Source organism: Macrobrachium rosenbergii, chromosome 13 (genome assembly GCF_040412425.1).
Source record: "Macrobrachium rosenbergii isolate ZJJX-2024 chromosome 13, ASM4041242v1, whole genome shotgun sequence".
Taxonomy (NCBI): domain Eukaryota; kingdom Metazoa; phylum Arthropoda; class Malacostraca; order Decapoda; family Palaemonidae; genus Macrobrachium; species Macrobrachium rosenbergii.
In genome coordinates, this window is record NC_089753.1 from 32,789,832 (window position 1) to 32,810,833 (window position 21,002).

General features: G+C 37.8%; 1 protein-coding gene across 6 annotated transcripts in view; it reads left to right on the forward strand.

Annotated features, from left to right (window-relative positions):
* Positions 1 to 21,002, forward strand: part of nAChRalpha6 (nicotinic acetylcholine receptor alpha6) — a 174,032-nt gene that overhangs the window by 16,353 nt on the left and 136,677 nt on the right. For all 6 annotated transcript variants that reach the window (XM_067115058.1, XM_067115059.1, XM_067115062.1 and 3 more), the window contains exons 3-4: positions 10,021 to 10,065; positions 19,679 to 19,788. In XM_067115058.1, coding sequence (XP_066971159.1) covers positions 10,021 to 10,065; positions 19,679 to 19,788 — 155 coding nt within the window. The remainder of the gene's footprint in view (positions 1 to 10,020; positions 10,066 to 19,678; positions 19,789 to 21,002) is intronic.

Below are 21,002 nucleotides of genomic sequence, written 5' to 3' on the forward strand. Positions count from 1 at the left end.
GAAGAAAGAGATTATGAAAGGAAGTACAGTAAAAGGAACGAAAGGGGTTGGAGCTAGGGGCCATGGAAGGCACGCCGCAAGGAACCTTAAGTACGAGGTGCACTGACAGCACTAATCCCCTCCGGGTACTTATGTTGTTGTCCCATTTCGTCTTCCAGCCACTTTTTCGGAAGTTTCTAGAGCGTATACGGGATATATATATATATATATATATATATATATATATATATATATATATATATATATATATATATATATATATATATATATATATATATATATATATATATATATATATATATATATATATATATATATATTAGATACTAAGCAGTTTCCCTTAACAGAAGAATGAGCAGTACAACGGTCAATCCCACGTTCAAATTTTCAACTGTTTCCCACTTAACAAACCGACATTCAAGGTCCACTTACTATTTCCGTCTCCGTACGGGGGTAGTGCCGTCAGTGCACCTCATGCGGGTCACTGTAGGCATTACTTAAGGTTCTTTGCAGCGTGCCTTCTTTAGGCCCCTAGCTGCAACCCCTTTGGTTCCTTTTTACTGTACCTCCTTTCATATTCTCTTTCTTCCATCTTGCTTTCCTGAACCCTCTCCTAACAATTGATTCGTAGTGCAACTGCTGTGAAGTTTTCCTCCTGTTGCACCTTTCAAACTTTTACTGCCAATTTATGTTTAAGCGATGAATGACCTCGTAGGTCCCAGTGCTTGGCTTTTGGCCTAAGTTCTATATACAGTTCAATTCAATACTGTTTCCTTATTTCCCCACCGTAGCAACCACTGTCACACCATTATAGAATGTACTAACACTTTCTGCTATCAGCACACCTGCAGTTACAAACAACTGATAAAAACCTTCCGTTTTAACAAGTGATAAACCATGAACATAAGTTTAAAGCGTCCGTGTCATGAGATCACCATTATTTATTGCAAATTGCATGAATAAATGACAATTCACGAAGAAGGATGCTGTACCTATCATTTTTAATGAAGGGTGGTTCAATGTAATTTCCAAATTCGTTTAGTTGCTTTTTTCATTATATCTCCCAGCGTCAGGTTGCCCAGTCATTCGTGTAGAGTGAAAACTTTGCAAACGGAAAGATTCAAGTATTTAACCTTTCAGTATACGAAGAGTATTTTTTTTTTTTTTTTTTTACTTTTTATTGAACGGATTAGACTTACATTATTTACAGTTACAGTATTTACAGTATGGTTACAATATACATCAACACAGTTATACATAGGCATTTCTTTACATAAGCACAATCCCTCTAAACAATCCCTCTAAACAATTTACGCATCTTGCTTTAGAAGATTCCTCTTCAAAACAAACCAAATATGGCGAACATTCTATTTCATATCCCGCTTCCCCCCCCCCCCAGGAGACCCAGTTTCCATAACAGCAACCGGGTTCCATTTCCAAATTGCAAAGAATAATCTTTTCATTGTATGCAACAGATCCAACCCCCTCAACAAAGCAAGCTGCCATCATCAATAAATTCGGAGGCCCTGCATGAGGAAACTTGGTCATCCCTGTGTGTATCTTGGGTTTCCTCGTGTCCCATCAATTTTTCAGGGTTCCTCACGCCGCCCTGGCAAGCTGCTGTCATGTTGGGTTCGTGCGCGAGGGAGTGAGAGAGTGAGAGCGAGATTGCGTGCGCATGTGTTACTTCGGGTAACTTGATAACTTACTTTAATGCCGGGGAAGGAGAAAGTATCGGGAAACAGTGATTTGTTAGATGACGGTCTTTTGTCACAACTGACTTCGACCTTAATTACCCATTTTTTGCTCCAATTTGTCTTGTTGGTTTTCTGTAAAAGAAAACTCTTGTGCCGGCTTTGCCCCTCCGTCCGCACTTTTTTCTTTCCGCCCTCAGATCTTAAAAACTACTGAGGCTAGAGGGCTGCAAATTGGTATGTTGATCATCCACCCTCCAATCATCAAACTTACCAAATCGCAGCCCTATATCCTCAGTAGTTTTTATTTTATTTTAGGTTAAATTTAGCCATAATCGTGCTTCTGGCAACGATATAGGATATGCCACCACCGGGCCGTGGTTAAAGTTTCATGGGCCGCGGCTCATACAGCATTATACCGAGACCCCCTAAAGACAGATCTATTTTCGGTGGCCTTGATTTTGCGCTGTACAGAAAACTCGATTGAGCCGAAGAAAATTCGGCGCAATTTTTACTTGTTTAAATGTGTGCTTATACCTGTATGTACAGATTTTTCATAGCATATTTAAGTAAAATTATTTTTTTTCGGTGCTGTCCCTTAATTATTTTTGCTCGTATATTAGGGGTAAAAATAACAGAAAAAAAAAAGTTTTTTCAATGTAAAATTTCCCCTCATCATTCTTTTGGACTCCCGAGTTTTTAAACTGTTGTAAAACTAGTTTATGAACCACTTTTTCGAGTTTTTTAATCATACGACTTGGCGACTTCGGCGAATAAGTTATAGATGAAGAATTCTTTTCTTCCCTGGCGTTTTAACATTTCGTATGATGCCGCAGTTTTCCGTTGGCCGTCTAATGAAAGGACCTTTGTTTGCAATGTGCAACAGATGCAGAAAATATATTTCTGTCAAAATACTGCTCATTGGAACCACCACAAATTTTTCTGTTTTCTTTCCATCCAAAATTTGTTGATATTTTTTTTTAGTCTTTGTAATAATTGCCGTTATTTGAGTTGAACGGTTTAGTTTGATCCTGTTGAAAGATCACCGGTGCCCCTTCCAGGGAATGGACGAGGTCGTATATTTTTTCGTGTGTGTTAGCTTTATAGAATATGGGCTTTGTTTCCGCACTAGAACTTAACTTCAAGAAAGCCATCGTAGCTTGTTCATATACAAATTGTGTTTTTAAAAGATTGGTAATTTCTCACAGGTTTTAGATAAAGGTTTCAACTCTTGCCCGTGTGATTAAATGGATTATCTCAAGACTTATTTAATTTATTTATTGTGATTAAATTGCTGTCGCCATTTCCATCATTTTGTTGCTCTTATTTTTCTTGAAGGAAGCAGAACCTTTTTCAGATACTGTAAAAGCGTATATTTGCACATAAATACCCCAAACGCCCCCTTTTTTTAGCATATTTTGTTTTGACGATTCTACCATTTGTAGCAGTTTCGCCGTTTTTAAAATATAACTATTTTTATCCTTCCTTACTCAAGTATAATTTTTCAGTATATGTTATTTTTACAATTTATGCCGCTTTACTAATCGGTTCATCTAAGTTCCGGATTTTAAAAAAAAAAGTAAGAAAATGCACCTAAGTTTCTTCGGCGCAATCGAGTTGTCTGTACAGCATGTAATGCTGTATGAGCCGCGGACTATGAAACTTTCAGCCACGGCCCCGTGGTGGCCTGTCTTATAGCGTTGCCAACCTCACGATCATGGCTAAATTTAACCTTAAATAAAATAAAAACCACTGAAGCTAGAGGGCTGCAATTTGGTGTGTTTGATGATTGGAGGGAGGATGATTAGCATACCAATTTGAAGGCCTCCAGCCTCAGTAGCTTTCAAGATCTGAGGGAGGACAGAAAAAGTGCGGACGGACGGACAAATAGCCATCTCAGTAGTTTTCTTTTACAGAAAATTAAAACAAAAGAGATGGGTAATAGTGTACCAAGAAAATAACAGGGCAGATGTGAATTCATGGAAACAAAAGTCTAAAGATTCACTTGTATTTGCCGTGACCCGTGTTGTGTGCTATTCCTAACACCATTTTCAATGCCTTAACAAACGAATACCTTTCGCATTTGCAACACAAAAATATTCTTACGCGTCATAACTCATCGACAATCATAGTCGTCCAGTAAAGTCTTGGGAGTATTTGGCGAAGCATGATAGATGCCCGTGCCCACTGCCCCATTCACTGGGCAAGGAAGAAAGGATACCCACTGGAATAACACGAAATGAGGACTACCAGTGTCATGCACTCCGGTCATGCACCCGCTGATTTAAGTTCCTCGTTGGTCGAGTCGGTAGAGTTGCCGGCTAGCACTCTGCTGGGCCCGAGTTCGACTCTCCGGCCGGCCAATGAAGAATCAGAGGAATTTATTTCTTGGGATAGAAATTCATTTCTCGGTATAATGTGGTTCGGATTCCACAATAAGCTGTAGATCCCGTTGCTAGGTAACCAATTGGTTCTTAGCCACGTTAAAATAAGTCTAATTCTTCGGGCCAGTCCTCCCTAGGAGAGCTGTTAATCAGCTCGGTGGTCTGGTTAACCTAAGGTATACTTAACCCGCTGATTTATGCCATGATTTATGCCATGAATATCTCCTGTCCTCTTCCCTTCCAAGGGCGTAGAGAGTCAGTCCTCCAAGGGCGTAGAGAGTCATTCCTCCAAGGGCGTAGAGAGTCCTCCAAGACCGTAGACAGTAGAGTTATTCAGGGGAGACAAAGTATATCACATTCATAATTCACGTACATTGTTTATGTATGTCGCACCCTTTGTACGTGCGAGTGTTTTCCGTCTGTGTATTAAACCTTGACGGAAGTAACGCACAGCATTCAGCCACTGGAATGGAAATGGTTATGAAGATTACTTATAAAATAATTATGAAAATTAATAATGGAACCAGGTGGCTTGTTGTAATTTTTTTTTTTCAAGATATATTGAAGATATTGGCGTCGTTTTGGTTTTAACCTATTGATGACAGTGTTATAATCTGTATGTGTGTATATGTATATATATATATATATATATATATATATAATATATATATATATATATATATATATATATATATATATATATATATATATATATATATATATATATATATAAATATAATGTTAAACCTTGTTTTAGGAAAAAGGTGAAGTAAGTATTTTTACCCTCACTGGAAAAATTATGAGATTTCGAAACCTCTGGAAAATCTAACGTTTTGTTATATTCCTTATTTTTAGTGCCACACTTTGTTGTGGTACATTATATTCAAAAGGACATGTTTTCATTTTATTAGGAAAGCTTTGTTGATGCAACAGGTGTTTGGGAGCAGAAATTAGTTATCATGAAATTCGAGGTGTTTATGATTTCTGCAAAAAAAAAAAAAATAAAATAATAAAAAAATCTGGCGATTTTAAGTTTTCTGTAAAAGAAAACTATTGTGCCGGCTTTGCCTGTCCGTCCGCACTTTTTTTCTGTCCGCACTTTTTCCTGCCCGCCCTCAGATCTTAAAAGCTACTGAGGCTAGAGGGCTGCAAATTGGGATGTTGATCATCCACCGTCCAATCATCAAACATACCAAATTGCAGCCCTCTAGCCTCAGTAGTTTTTATTTCCTTTAAGGTTAAATTTAGCCACGATCGTGCGTCTGGCACCGCTATAGGTCCCAAAAACGTAGGCCACCACTGGACTGTGGCTGAAAGTTTCATGGGCGTGGCTGAGGCCAGTACCGGACCGTAGCTGAAAGTTTCACAGGCTGTTTCATAGGCTGTGGGTGAGGCAACCACCGGACCTTGGCTGAGTTTCATGGGCCGCAGCTAAGAGTTTCATGGGCTGTGGCTGAAAGTTTCATACAGCATTATACGCTGCACAGAAAACTTGATTACGCCGAAGAAACTTGGGCGTATTTTTTACTTGTTTTTTAAAGATCTTAATGACATTCTGTAAATCTCAGTTATCAGTTAAACCGTAGGGGGATAGTGCCGTCAGTACACCTCATGTGGTGCACTGTAGGCATTACTTAAGGTTGTTTGTTAATCCGTAGGGCGATAGTGCCTCAGTCCATGTGGTGACCCCTAGGTTGTTTGGAACCCCCTTTCATTCACTGTAGGCATTACCAAGGTTTTTAGCGTGCCTGTACAACCCCTTTCGTTCCTTTGCTATTCTCTTTCAAATCTGTTTCTTCCATCTTACTTTCCACCTTTTCTAACAATCGATTCATAGTGCAACTCATTTGAGGTTTTCCTTGTTACGCATTTCAAGACTATATTTGTTTCAGCGCTGATTGAATATCCCAGTGCTTGGCCTTTGGCCTAAATTCTTTATTCAGTTCAATTCAGTTCAAAGTTATCATTTAGGTGTATATGTACAGGTGAATATTTTGAGAAAACAAAATTCCTTTACATATCATTGAGAAATTGTAGAGAGAGAGAGAGAGAGAGAGAGAGAGAGAGAGAGAGAGTCTCAGTGCGTGTGTGCGCGTGCGCTCGAGGGCGTCTTATCCCATCGGGCAACTTACTTAATTCAAAAGAAGTCTTAAAAGCCTCTTCTCGAAGCCTTTAAAGGTTGATGAAGTTTAGGGTACCTGAGATGGAGACCTCTCCCTCAGGAAGTTCGGAGTCTGTTCTCGTTAATTTAACCGTGTTGATGCAATCTGCTGCGCCAAAGGGTTTTAAGGGTTTTAAGGGTTTTAAGTAAGTACAAGCAAGCAGGCAGGCGCCTGGCAATGCATTTACCTTTCAAAGTGTCAACAGACAGGTTGGAGAGTGGGCCAGAAGACCTGCCTTCAGAACGCTCTCAGACCTTCCATTGATTTATTAGGGCGATGAATCGGGGGCAGACGCTCTTTTGAGGGGGGCGGATGATGGATGGAAGAAATTCAATGGCGATTTTTTCACAGTATTATATTTTTTCATAATCCTTCGTAACGTGTTAATGTTTGGGAAGCTTTAGTTACTAGAGCTTTATGAATTAACATAACAAGATTTCACTTTTGCTTTATGAGGTAACACCATTGACAATAAATTAGATGATGGATGGAAGAAATGCAATGACGATTTTTGCACGGTATTATATTTTTCATAATCCTTCGTAACGTGTTAATGTTTGGGAAGCTTTTGTTACTAAAGCTTTATGAATTAACACAACAAGAATTCACTTTTGCTTTATGAGGTAACACAATTGACAATAAATGGTACAGCAAGCGAAAGTCTTTTGTTTTTAGTTGGTTATTGCTTGATAATGCTTGAATGCCAAGTGGTCTTTAATAACAGGTATTTGTGGACATGAAAAATGCAGTAAAGAATGTGACGAGTTTTTGCCTAAATAAATTCGTGCTACTGATAAAATCAGGCAAATGTACTGTTCGTATAAAAAAACCTTGAATCTTTTTGCAATACAAATCTCTTCTCATACGCCTCTTGGGAGCAGGGAAAGAATGATTGATTAACTCCTTATTGACTTAACGAGGTGATGAATTAAGGTCTGTTGCCTTGAAAGGTGAGGAATGAGGCTATTCTCTGGTTATATGAAGCCCTTCTCTCTCTCTCTCTCTCTCTCTCTCTCTCTCTCTCTCTCTCTCTCTCTCTCTCTCTCCATAATAATCACGGTTTAATGTTACATTCTAGCAAAGATATTAGTCTCTCTCTCTCTCTCTCTCTCTCTCTCTCTCTCTCTCTCTCTCTCTCTCTCTCTCTCTCTCTCTCTCTCTATTCATAATAATCACGGTTTAATGTTACATTCTAGCAAAGATATTAGTGTCTCTCTCTCTCTCTCTCTCTCTCTCTCTCTCTCTCTCTCTCTCTCTCTCTCTCTCTCTCTCTCTCTCACTGTATTCACAATAATCACAGTTTGATGTATACATTCTAGCAAAATATTAGTCTCTCTCTCTCTCTCTCTCTCTCTCTCTCTCTCTCTCTCTCTCTCTCTCTCTCTCTCTCTCTGTGTGTGTGTGTGTGTGTATTCATAATAATCACGGTTTAATGTATACATTCTAGCAAAGATATTAGTTTCTCTCTCTCTCTCTCTCTCAGAGAAATCGTAAAGCTGAAAGTATATATTTTCTCATAAACGTTTAATTTTTTTTGCTACGGTGGTTGACGAGAATGGGCTTCCGTACCATTGAAGAAATCATCTCTGTACCTTTTAAGGAGTATTAATTCTAAATTATTGATATAGTAGAAATAATTTACGCTTCCTCTCAAAAGTACCGCCCTTTCCTCCACTTTACTATGATTTTTCAGTTTTTATACTTTGATTCTCAGGCCAGTTTTATCATTCACCGAATTTTTTTTTTTTTTTTTTTTTTTTTTTTTGTTACTGAAATAAGCCCGAGCTGTTCTACGTTTATTGCAGAACCAGCGCAGATGACCATCGAGTTGGGAATCAGTATTCCATTTTCATTACATCAAACCAATTTGCAAATGAATTCTGGGAATCAAGGCATGGTGAGGAAAGTGCCCCGTACAATGTGCCACAATTAGATGGATGCAATTTCTAAGGTAGTCTCTGTGTAGACAGTCCAAGCTTTCTTTGTCAATATCAGGCACATTGACAAGTTTTCAACTAGATCATGTATGCTTCTTTTTTATTTTCAAGGAAGATAAAATATTCGATAGTATTTTGTAACTTGAGTCATTTAGAATGATAGCATGTTGATATCAAAAACCTCTCTCTCTCTCTCTCTCTCTCTCTCTCTCTCTCTCTCTCTCTCTCTCTCTCTCTCTCAGCTTGATCCAGTTCCAGTCATTTGGCTGGTAAGGTTCAACTGGTACTGACAATATTGCATCTTTCAGAATTACATTCATTTTTGGCGCCTGGACGTTTAGAAATGCTAGCCAACGTTTAGCAGCATCGCAAATCTTTTACCTCTGGACCATCATCTCCTTGCTAGTATTAACGGAATTTCCAGGGTTCCAGGAAACCCAGTCTTGAAAATACGCTTTCAAAAAATCACCAGAAGTTTTCGCCAAGTTCAGAAAACTGTTCTGTAAATTTCTGGTTTGCGAAAATGTCCTTATTGTGAGGCCTTGCTATTAAAGTTGTCACGAAGTTGTATATCTCGTTTTCAAAGGTATTTGTTTGTATTTATTTTTTTCATCGAATGTTGCATTTGTTGTCACGCCCTTTTTAGTTTTCTGCCAAAGAAAACTATTGTGATGGTTTTGTCTGTCCGTCCGCACTTTTTCTGTCCGCCCTCAGATCTTAAAAACTACTGAGGCCAGAGGGCTGCAAATTGGTATGTTGATCATCCAACCTCCAATTATCAAACATATCAATTTTCAGCCCTCTAACCTCAGTAGTTTTTATTTTATTTAAGGTTAAAGTTAGCCATGAACGTGCGTCTGGCACCGCTATAGAAAAGGCCACAACCGACCATGGCTGAAAGCTTCATGGGCCACGGCTCATACAGCATTAAACACCGTACAGAAAACTCGATTGCGCCGAAGAAACTTAGATTGACCATTTGTATTGGTGCATTTTATTGGGTATTCGGCAATTTGCAGCGCAGGGATATTTGATTACAGGTGGGCTTTAATGCTTGATGGATAATCATGCAAATCCACCTGTCCAGATTCCCCGGTATTGGGTTCATGTCCCTTCTTCTTGGAAAGACGGATTGATAATTCATAATAATTATGAAATTTCAATTAGTGCAATTACGATACCTGATTTGGTTTGAATCATATATATATATATATTGCTGCAAAAGACTAATGATTAGGATTTAATCATTACTGCTGATATTGATAAATGTATGTCCGCTGTAAGGTTTCAGTAATACTGCGTGGAGAGTGGAGTTATTAGATTTGAATATTGATGAAATTATTTGTCATTGAACATATATCATTTGTCAATTATTTTGTACATAATTTCATTGGATTCACTTCTATAACAAGTTGTAAATGGTTTTCCCATCCAAATAATTACTTTATATTCTTTCTCCCGTAGGGGGCTGTTGTCGTCAATGCACCTCACGTGGTGCACTGTAGGCATTACTTAAGGGTCATTGCAGCATCCCTTCGGCCCCTAGCTGCAACCTTTTTCATTCCTTTTACTGTACCTCCGTTCGCATTCTCATTCTTCCATCAGACTTTCCACCCTCTCTAACATTTGTTTCATAGTGCAACTGCAAGGTTTTCCTCCTGTTACACCTTTTAAACTTTCTTACTGTCAATTTCCCTTCCAGCGCTGAATGACCTCATAGGTCCCATCGCTTGGCCTTTGGCCATAATTCTATATTCCATTCCATTCCCTTCCTATAACAAATAATTACTTGATATTCTTCCTGTAATAAAAATTTCAATCGTTTTCTCAATTTCCTTTTCAGGACGAGAAGAATCAGATCCTTACAACGAACGTCTGGCTGAATTTCGTAAGTACATTTATTATTAATTTATTAATTTATTCTCTTATGATTTTATACGCTCGTTTTTGGAAGAATACGGTATTCAGTATTTTAGGGGGTTGCTTCTGTAAATCCTTATAGCAAGGAACAATTTTACTGTGTCAGGCGTGATCGTGATCCTGAGGACAATTAATTTTGGTATAAGAAATTTCTTTGTAGTTGATGTTTAACATTTGGTTAAAGGGAGAAGAAAATACCTTGATTGCTGATAATGCTTCAGTGTGGTCCAGAAGAGAAGCCCCGTAGGTGGGGGTTAGCACCATCAGTGCACCTCACAGGGTGCACTGTAGGCAGACTTGAAAAAACCGAAGGATTATTTTCGAGTGTTACGAAATCGCAGAAATCAGTTAAAAGATAGCAGATGGATGAAAGGAGTGTCAGAGAGATTTTTCTTCTTGATTATATTTCCGATTTGCAAAATGTTTTATGAAAAGTAGTAGGTAAACTATCTTCTATACAAGAAGTGGGATGACAGGTAGTTGAAGAGGAAAGCAATTATAAATCTAGAAGTAATTTTCAAACTTTTCGAACTAGAAGTATAATGACAACTTGGGACATGACGTAGATCCTAGAGAAGATGAAATTAGGATGAAAGGTCATTGAAATTAAAAAGAAAACTTGAGACACCCAATTGTGATATTGTTGAAATATTCAGTTTCACCAAACAAATCAGAACTAATAATATCACTTGACCTAGGAATTTAAAATGAGGTTCTGAAATGACTGAGTTGGCCTAATTTTGACACAATGAAAAATTCAATATTGAAATAATTTTGGCTGACGGTAACTTTGCCTGGAATATCGGCTGAAGTCACGATGGTTGTAACGGAGGAATATTTTTATCAGAATGACATGGCACCTTACTTTAGCGGGGACCTGGTGGAATTGTAACGTTACTTTAGCAGGGACCTGGTGAAATTGTAACCTTACTTGAGCAAGGACCTGATGGCATTGTAACCTTACTTTACCTGGGACATGGTGGAATTGTAAGCTTCGTGTTCAGTTGAAAGAAAAAATTAAGCACATGCACAGCTGTTATTCTTCTTGGGAAACTCGAGAAATTCGAGATGTTTCTCTCTTTTCCACGAAAATGGAATATATTAGAGGACAGAATTTCCCAGAAAACTTATATTTACATACAGTGTAGAGTTTGCTGTGTCCAAAATGTTGCAACCATCGTTTCAAATACCTTTTAGAGGTAAGAATTATTATTCCTCTGCTGTTAAAACTCAACTGATGATGTATTCTTCAGGTGAATATTGTTACTGTGCGAAGCGAAGGTAATGTTAATGTTAGCGCACCCTCTAAGAAATCTTAGTAATTTACATAAAATATGAACACCTCTACACTTTCATGTATGCTTAGGAGAAAACACTTTAAAAATAAAGTCTTGCAGAAACAATACCGCGCGAAATTACTCTCTCAACGAGGAAGGGGAAGAGGCAACCAGTGACGCGGACCAATTATATGCTAATGAGGTGGTATATTTCTTTCTGGCGACGTCTGAATAATTAATGAGGTCCCATATAAAGTGTTACCGACCCTCCACGACAAGGAGATAAGAGCGAAATCCTAATATTTGTCTCGCTTTGTTTTTCCCTTCCTCTCCCTCCTCCTCATTTCCGACTTCGTTGCTTAAACTTTACAGCTTTTCATCAGCGGCGTGGCGCCATTTTTCATCGTATTTTTTATTTATTTATTTATTTTTATTTTTGCATTTCACTCCCTTTGGTTTTTGCCTCTATGCTTCAAAGATCTTGAAGAGAATAGAGCAGTTGGTTCCCTAAACATTATGAGGAGGCTAATTGCAAACAGTGGAGTTTCACCTCAGAGAGAGAGAGAGAGAGAGAGAGAGAGAGAGAGAGAGAGAGAGTTGTGGTTTCGCATTCCAAGTTCGATGCCGACAGCCGTGTTTTGTTGATGTTCTGTGTTTGGTCAAGATACCGAAATATTTGAGATAAACTTCAGGCGCCTGGTTGATGTTGGCTGAGTGGCGGAAAGTTTCTGGATTGCGTTCCAGCGTGTTCCAGCGCCTCTCGCTGAGCGCCAGGCGCAAGTTAGTTCCAGAGTCCAAACACCTCTCCCTCAGGTACTTGGCGTAATCGCTGGATTGTTTGTCGAAGCAAGGGCAGCACTGTTAGCTGATGACAAAGGCACTTTTAGTGTGAATCGAGGAATGGAATGGAATATAGAGTTTAGGCCAAAGGCCAAGCACTGGGACCTATGAGTTCATCCAGCCCTGGAAAGAAAATTGAGAGGAGGTAGGTTTAAAAGGTGTAATAGGAGGAAAACCTCTCGGTTGCAATTTGAAACAATTGGTAGGAGAGGGTGAATAGCAAGATGGAAGAAAGATATGAATGGAGGTACAGTAAAAGGAACGAAAGGGGTTGCAGCTAGGGGCCGAAGGGACGCTGCAAAGAACCTTTAGTAATGCCTACAGTGTACTCCGTGAGGTGCACTGACGGCACTACCTCCCTGGGTGGCTCTTGGCGTACTAGAATTGGAATGCCCATCGCATACTTAGCTGCATTCCGTGGTATTATTGGGAATTAGAAGAATGAAGTCGCAGGTACCTTGGTCCTTTTTCCGTTCGTTGGATGTTTACATTTTTAATCAGTTGGGAGTTTCTCCTGCTGAGTACTCAACTGGATGGTTGGTTTTAAGCTGTGCCAGGCAGATAGTTGACTAACAAATACCAGTGCCCCAAAAACTTCCTATACTGCTTTGGTTTACACTTCTTCATTTCCAAGGTCTAATGACTAATCTATATATATATATATATATATATATATATATATATATATATATATATATATATATATATATATATATATATTAATATTGTGTGAGTGATTTATCAAGCTTCTCACGACGTTTGTACGCTTTTGAAAATTAAGCCACAAAAACCCCATTAAAATCGAAATTACCCTAGCTTGGGAATAGTTTACACTCAAAGTGAATTATATGATAATCGCAACTACCTCACCAGGATTCAGACATGAGCCTTATTGGGATGCTATGTTGGTGACAGTAATGTATCCATTAGGGTACTAGAATAGCTCTTTTTTTTTTTTTTTTCTTGGGAGGGGGTAGGTCCCAAAAATTACAATCGTCATGATAGCTGCACACCACTTTTTGGACCTGGTAACAGAATTTGGGGGAAAGATCCCTTCCGTAGCAAGCCAGGGATTCACCATATCTCGAGATACTAAATAGCTCCATTAATTCATGGAAAGCCATCTCATTAACATATAGCGTGAAAAGAATTTAAACAAAAATGAAAAATCGATTCTTGGCTAGGACAAATGTTAGGTCAAGCGCCTTTCTTCCATCTACCTGATCAACTATCTACAATCATAGAGATCAATAAGATCATTCCTATGGCTCCGGAGAGACGCCGTGTAGCTGACTTATTATTATTATTATTATTATTATTATTATTATTATTATCACAGTAGATGAAACCTATTCACATGGAACAAGCCCACCACAGGGGCCACTGACTTAAAATTCAAGCTTCCAAAGAATGTTGGTTTCAACCTCCCACCGCAGCAGATCCCCCAACACAGCAGCCGTTACTGATCACGATACGGAGCCAGTGATTTTTCATCGCCCTGGGGGAGACGCGAACCCGCTACATCTGAGTAGTATGCCAAGACACTAACCACCATAACCAGCGGACCAGCTGAAGACTGAAAGGAAAGGTCGGTTCCTCCTATGGGATCCGAATATTGACCGGACTTCAGAGAATGGCACAATGAACAGGAAGAAGCAGATTCTGACCGATAGAACAAGCCGGACTAAAAATGACTGAAGGGGGAAGAAGAAAAGAATATCCGTATGATTAATGTTCCATGAGAAGCTGCAGAAATATATATATATATATATATATATATATATATATATATATATATATATATATATATATATATATATATATATATATATATATATATATATATATTTATATATATATATATATATATATATATATATATATATATATATATATATATATATATATATATATATATAATATACATAGATATATATATGTATGTATGTAGGCATGTATGTGTATATATGTGTGTATCTCTCCTTGAGGAGGACCCAGGAGTTTCAATAAATCCATAACTGCGTCTGCCCTGAAAAGATCCTTTTGTTTAGAATGACAATACTTCATTAAATACGGCGAGGGAACAATGAGTAAGGAATTTTTTCGAGACTCCCGTCATTTCTGGACATTGTTTTGAGCTCAAATTGTTGGAATTGACGCTTTTTATTGGGATTTTTTTTTTCTCTGGGCATTGACTTCTTGTGAAGACTACAGCAGGCTGTCTTCGTTTTTGTTTTCTGTAAAAGAAAAATCTTGAGATGGCTATTTGTCTGTCCGTCCGCACTTTTTCTGTCCGCCCTCAGGTCTTGAAACCTACTGAGGCTAGAGGGCTGCAAATTGGTGTGTTGATCATCCACCCTCCAGTCATCAAACGCGCCAAATTGCAGCCCTCTAGCCTCTGTAGTTTCTATTTCATTTAAGGTTAAATTTGGTCATGGTCGTCCGTCTGGCAATGCTATGGGTGTCAACAACACACCATCACCGGGCCGAGGCTGAGAGTTCCATGGGCCGTGGCTGAGAGTTTCATGGACCGTGGCTGAGAGTTTCATACAGCGTTGCACGCTGGGCAGAAAACTCGATTTCGCTGAAGAAACTTCGGCGCATGTTTTACTTGTTCTTACAATAGAATTTTGTTTTTCTGGATAAGACCCGTCTAAGATTATCGTGGATTGATATATACAGTGTGTTCAGAACTCCCTGTTGCCACCCGAATGGAAAGGCTTTATATTTTAGATGAAGTCTGGCAGAAAAAGATTTGTCTAAATTTAATGGTTTTCTTAACATGATGAGCTCCGTTATTTTTCTTGACCAGCAAATTGGGGCATGCATGTGTATACTGTATCAGAGTTTAAGAACATGTTTTCTCTCAAATGCTCAGTAACCATTCGGAGTCTCCTTTATCTAATTTCTTTTTTTTTTTTGTTCCTGCATAACGGTGGAACTCGACAGAATGTGAGAAATGCTCCGCTGTTGTAGTGCAGATGTTATACTGTGTTCATGTTACTGTTATAACCCACAAGAACCTTCATTTATATAAAGATTCGAAGAGAGAAATAAGCATCCTCGTACCAAATCCACCTCTCTTCGACAGAATACTTCCTGACCTTTGATTCTCCAGAGACAATCAGGCCTTGTCACTTTTTGCCTTTTACTTACTGACACTGAAATGAAATAGAATTCTGGGTTATCACGGCAGAAGCAATTGTTCTCTCAAAGCTTATATACCCATTGTACGGTCCTGGTTTGAATCAAGGTATCATTTATCTCAGTTTAACGTGATCGATAAATAGATTTCCTCGTATGGGGGTAGTGCCTTCAGTGCGCCTCATGCAGTGCACTGTAGGCATTACTTAAGGTTCTTTGCGGCGTGCCTTCGGCCCCTAGCTGCAACTCCTTTCGTTCCTTTTACTGTACCTGCGTTCGTATTATCTTTCTTCCATCTTACTTTCCAGCCTTACCTGACAGTTGATTCATAGTGCAACTGCTTTGAGGTTTTCCTCCTGTTACACCTTTCAGACCACCTTAATGTCAATTTCCGTTTCAGCGCTGAATGATCCCATAGGTCCCAGCGCTCGGCCTTTGGCCTTAGTTCCATATTCAATTCAATTCAGTCAAGCAACATCCACATAATTTAACATACAATCCATTATTTTAAATTGTAATAACGTTGAAAAAATTAGGTTGACAGTATTAATCAACAAACAAAGATCACTGCAGGGAGAGCGGTAATACACAAAAAAAAAAAAAACTATAAGATCACTACGCAGTGACAACTTTGAAAAAAACTTTGCCACTGGAAACTCCGGTACCCATCACGAAGACGGGTTGTGTGTACCCACCATTAGTAAATTATGATTTAATGATTTATAGGGAGCTTTTGCGGCCTTAATGGCATAAAGGACACTACACGTCATTCTTTTTCATTCAGATCATTAAAAGAAATAATTTACCTTTGTTGTGCTGGATAAAGTCAGTTGCTGCGGCTACAGTTAATTTTAGGTTACGGAGACGCGTCTAATTGACTTGAATTTAGGACAAAGGTCAAGCACTGGGACCTGTTAGGTCATTCAGCGCTGAAAGGTAAATAGTCAGTAAAAGGTTGAAAGGTGTAACAGGAGGAAAACCTCAAAGCAGTCGCACTGTGAATCAATTCTTAGGGGATGGTTGAGGAAAGTAATATGGAAAAAGAGTATATGAAAGGAGGTACAGTAAAAGGAATGAACATTAAGTAATGCCTACAGTGCACCGCATGAGGTGCACTGACGACGCTACCCCCCTACGGAGGAAACGCGCCTAAGGCGATGCTTGGTATGGAGAGTACCTACCCTGAATGTCTTATATATTTCCAGATGTATGGATCTATCTGCGTGCTTGCGTGCCCTATTCTATGTATCTCCAAAACTCTGTGACGTTACTTTCTGTAATGCGGAAATGCAAAAAATAAAAAAGGTGGATCATAGGATGCTGAAAATTGATGATTAACAGCCTGTGCTGAGATTTGAATTTCATCTCTTGATGTCCAGTACTTAAAGTATAGTAGGAAAAGTTTGGCATTTATCACTTTATTAAAAACATCGAAAAGTTTAGGAAAATTTTTTGCATTTATCGCTTTATTAAAAATATAGGAGAAAAGTATAGGAACATTTTTGCATTTATCACTTTATTAAAAACATAGAAAGTATAGGAAAAGTTTTGCACATATCACTTTATTTACAATACAAGGAAAAGTTTGCCACTTGTCACTTTACTAAAAACACAGGAGAAAAGTATAGGAAAAGTTTTGCATTTATCACTTTATTAAAAACACAGGAGAAAAGTATAGGAAAAGTTTTTCATTTATCACTTCATTAAAAATATAGGAGAAAATATAGGAAAGTTTTTCATTTACCACTTTGTTAAAAACATAGAAAATATAGGAAAATTTTTGCATTTATCACTTTATTAAAAACACAGGAGAAAAGAATAGGAAAAGTTTGGCATTTGTCATTTTATTAAAAACATAGGAGAAAATATAGGAAAAGTTTTGCATTTATCACTATTAAAAACATAGGGAAAATATAGGAAAAGTTTGGCATTTATCATTTTATTAAAAACATAGGAGAAAATATAGGAAAAGTTTTGCATTTATCACTATTAAAAACATAGGGAAAATATAGGAAAAGTTTGGCATTTATCATTTTATTAAATACATAGGAGAAAAGTATAGGAAAAGTTTTGCATTTATCACTTTATTAAATACATATGAGAAAAGTATAGGAAAAGTTTTGCATTTATCACTTTATTAACAACACAGGAGAAAATACGGACATGGAATGTGAAAATTGGTAATAACAGCTGTTAAAATGGCAGGTTAAGAAAGCGCTCAAAGTAGACACTGACAATTTGTTACTTGGAAAAGCATTTGTGCAAATCATCATCATCATCATTTACATTTTCGTTAGATTTATTCTTTTTTTTAAGTCACTGACTAGTGGCACGGGTCATCCCCATGTCCCCTTTTTAAACCCCCAACCCACTCCCCGAAAAAAAAAGAAAATAAACAGGAAAGAAAAAGGAAGAATGAAGAAAATCCATCGAAAGTTATGATCAGCCGCGCGAAGATTTATAGTGTCCCAGGATGATTTTTTAAAATCATGGATATTAGGAATGGAAATATTTAATGCTATTTAGAGGCATTTCACGGAGCTTTAATATCGGTGATTAATTTCTCTTAAATTCCTTGAATTATTGTAATTTATGTATGATGTTTTGGGCTGTGCGGTCGTTCTAAAAGTTGAATTCAAAGGGATGGCTCAGCTTATATTCCGTAATAGCGGTAATAGAGAGAGAGAGAGAGAGAGAGAGAGAGAGAGAGAGAGAGAGAGAGAGAGCCTGTTGAGCGGTGGGCGTCCCAAGTTCCATTATACATTGAAATGGGGATTTCAACCCGTGTTGCAACATTGCTTGTCAGAATGAATTGTTGAAGTTATCTCATTTAGTAGCATATAATGGACTTCATATATATTACATGGAAGAAGAAATTATAATGAACAGTAGAAGTTACGTCATAACTTTCTCCTAAAGTTAGCTTCGCCTGACCCTCTGTAATAAACGTCGTAATATATTCTGATATTTATTTCACTGATCAACGGGAGTCGTGGTATGCATCGTCCTTGCGTAGATCTGAACCTCAACAGTGTATTATTATTATTATTATTATTATTATTATTATTATTATTATTATTATTATTATAGCAAGGATGGAAGGAATATGATCTGATGCAGTGAAACATTAATGGAACTATGAAAAATACACGAATTGGAGAACAAATATATTTAGGAAAAATTCACATTCAGTTTCGGAGTATCACTCCCTCTTCAGTGTGGAAACACTTAAAACTAACTACAGTTCGTTGTGAGTTCAGTTGAAGAGAGAGAGACAGAAGGAATAATAATACGTGAAATATTAGTAACTAATACACCAGACTAATTTCAAGGGAAAATCACTCTGCCCTAAAATGGAAACCTGCAGTATCTGCAAAATGTTCGAAATTGATAGATGCCACCTATTGGGCTCGTCAAACACTAATACACAAGTTACTGCAGTTTCAGAATGAGTCTTCAGTGCTTTCCACGAGTAATTAGGGGGTCCAATTTGCAGTATCTGGAAAATTAGTAGTAAGGCAAGGGAATATCTACCATTTTTTGCAGGTTTGTATTTTTGCAGATATTGCAGTCTTCCGTTTCAGGGCAGCACTGTTACTGTTTACACATTACATTTAAGAAATATCCTTTTTAGATAATGGCGACGCTCTTCCCTCGAAATTAGCCAGTTTTATTAGTTACTGATTTTTCATGTATTATTTTTTCTTCTCCCTTTGTTAACTGAACTCACAATGAACTGTAGTTGGGTTTCAAGTGGTTCCACGCTGAAGAGGGCGCGTGACTCTCCGAAACTGAATGTGAATTTCCTAAATACATTTGTTCTTAAATGTGTGTATTTTTCATACTTCCATAAATGTTTTACTGTATTAGATCGTATTCCTTGCATCCTTGCTATAACGAATCCGGAATTACAACGCGCAAAAATGAAGGATATTTATTCCTTCTTGAGTGTTCCTTCAGAAGTTCAAGCGGTGATGCAATGCATTACTACCCTAATACTATTCTCTCTGCATTTTAATATACATTTCTATCTATTGCTAATTTATGAATTAATGTTTTATTTTTTGGATAAATGAGATCTCCTCTTTCTGTATTTCCCCTTATCTCCTCTTACTTCTACCTAATGAACTTTAATATTCTTTGGAAGCTTAAAGAATTTCAAGTCAGTGGCCCCTATGGTGGGCTTGTTCCATACGAATAGGTTTCATCTTCTTCTTCTTCTTCTGAATAATAATAATAATAATAATAATAATAATAATAATAATACTAATAATGTTATCCCAGTGTTATCAGCTTATTTACCATCACATATCCTTGCAGGAATGGCTGGACTACAACCTTCGATGGAACAAATCGGATTATGGTGGCGTGTCGGATCTCAGGATTCCTCCCAAGTTTCTCTGGACGCCAGATGTGCTCATGTACAACAGGTCAGTGGCTTGGAGCTTGAGTTATTATTTTTATGGTAGTGAGTGGGTCTCTCTCTCTCTCTCTCTCTCTCTCTCTCTCTCTCTCTCTCTCTCTCTTATACATACATGCATATAATATAATATATATATATATATATATATATATATATATATATATGTCTGTTTGTTTATATATGTATAATATATATATTTGTTTATATATATATGTATACATGTATATATATATATATATATATATATATATATATAATATATATATATATATATATTGTGTGTATAGTTAAGTATGTATTATAAAATTAGGTGTGTGTGTGTGTGTGTGTGCACGCACGCACGCATGCGCATTTATATATCATTGTTATGCTGGATAAACTTTAAAGTTTGGCACTTAACATAATATATGTGGATGAAACTTGGGATCTAACTTAAGGAATTCGTGGGTTACCAGCTGTCTCATCAGAATTACGATACGCTAACAAAACTGCTTTCGTAATTAGTATCAGCTGCAGCTGTGGTTTAAACATGGCACCATTAAGGCCTGATTTGTAAATTGTCCTGAAATAAACGCGGGATGGTTTTTTTAAGCACCAGACTAAGTACCAGACGGTGGTATACCACCACATGCTTGTTCACTTTCTCGTTGCAAAGCTCCTTGACCTAAAGATCCACTTAACCCGTAGGGGGTTAGTGCCGTCAGTGCACCTCGTGCGGTGCACTGTAGGCATTACTTTTAAGGTTATTTGCAGCGTGCCCTCCATGGCCCGTAGCTGCAACCCCTTTCGTTCCTTTGACTGTACCTCCTTTCATATTCTCTTTCTTCCATCTTAATTTCCACCTTCTCCTGACAATTGATTCATAGTGCAACTGCTTTGAGGTTTTCCCCCTGTCCTTTTAAACTTGTACTGTCAATTTCTGTTTCAGCGCTGAATGACCTCATAGGCCCCAGTGCTTGGCCTTTATCCTAAATTCTATTTCCAATCCAATTCAGTTTAAAATCGAATTAGAATTTTTTATCGGTGGAAATTTCAGGCGTCAGATGTCTTGCATATGGAATCGCGACAAGCGTGCAAGCAAACATTTACAGGAAATGAGATTCGAATAACCACAGTTTAGCTGATACAGTTCTTTCGTTTGTTTTTTTGCCAAATATACATCGTAGGATGCGTTGCTTCGCGTGTTCAGCGCGCTGCCACGAAGCGCATGCGTCAAGTTTC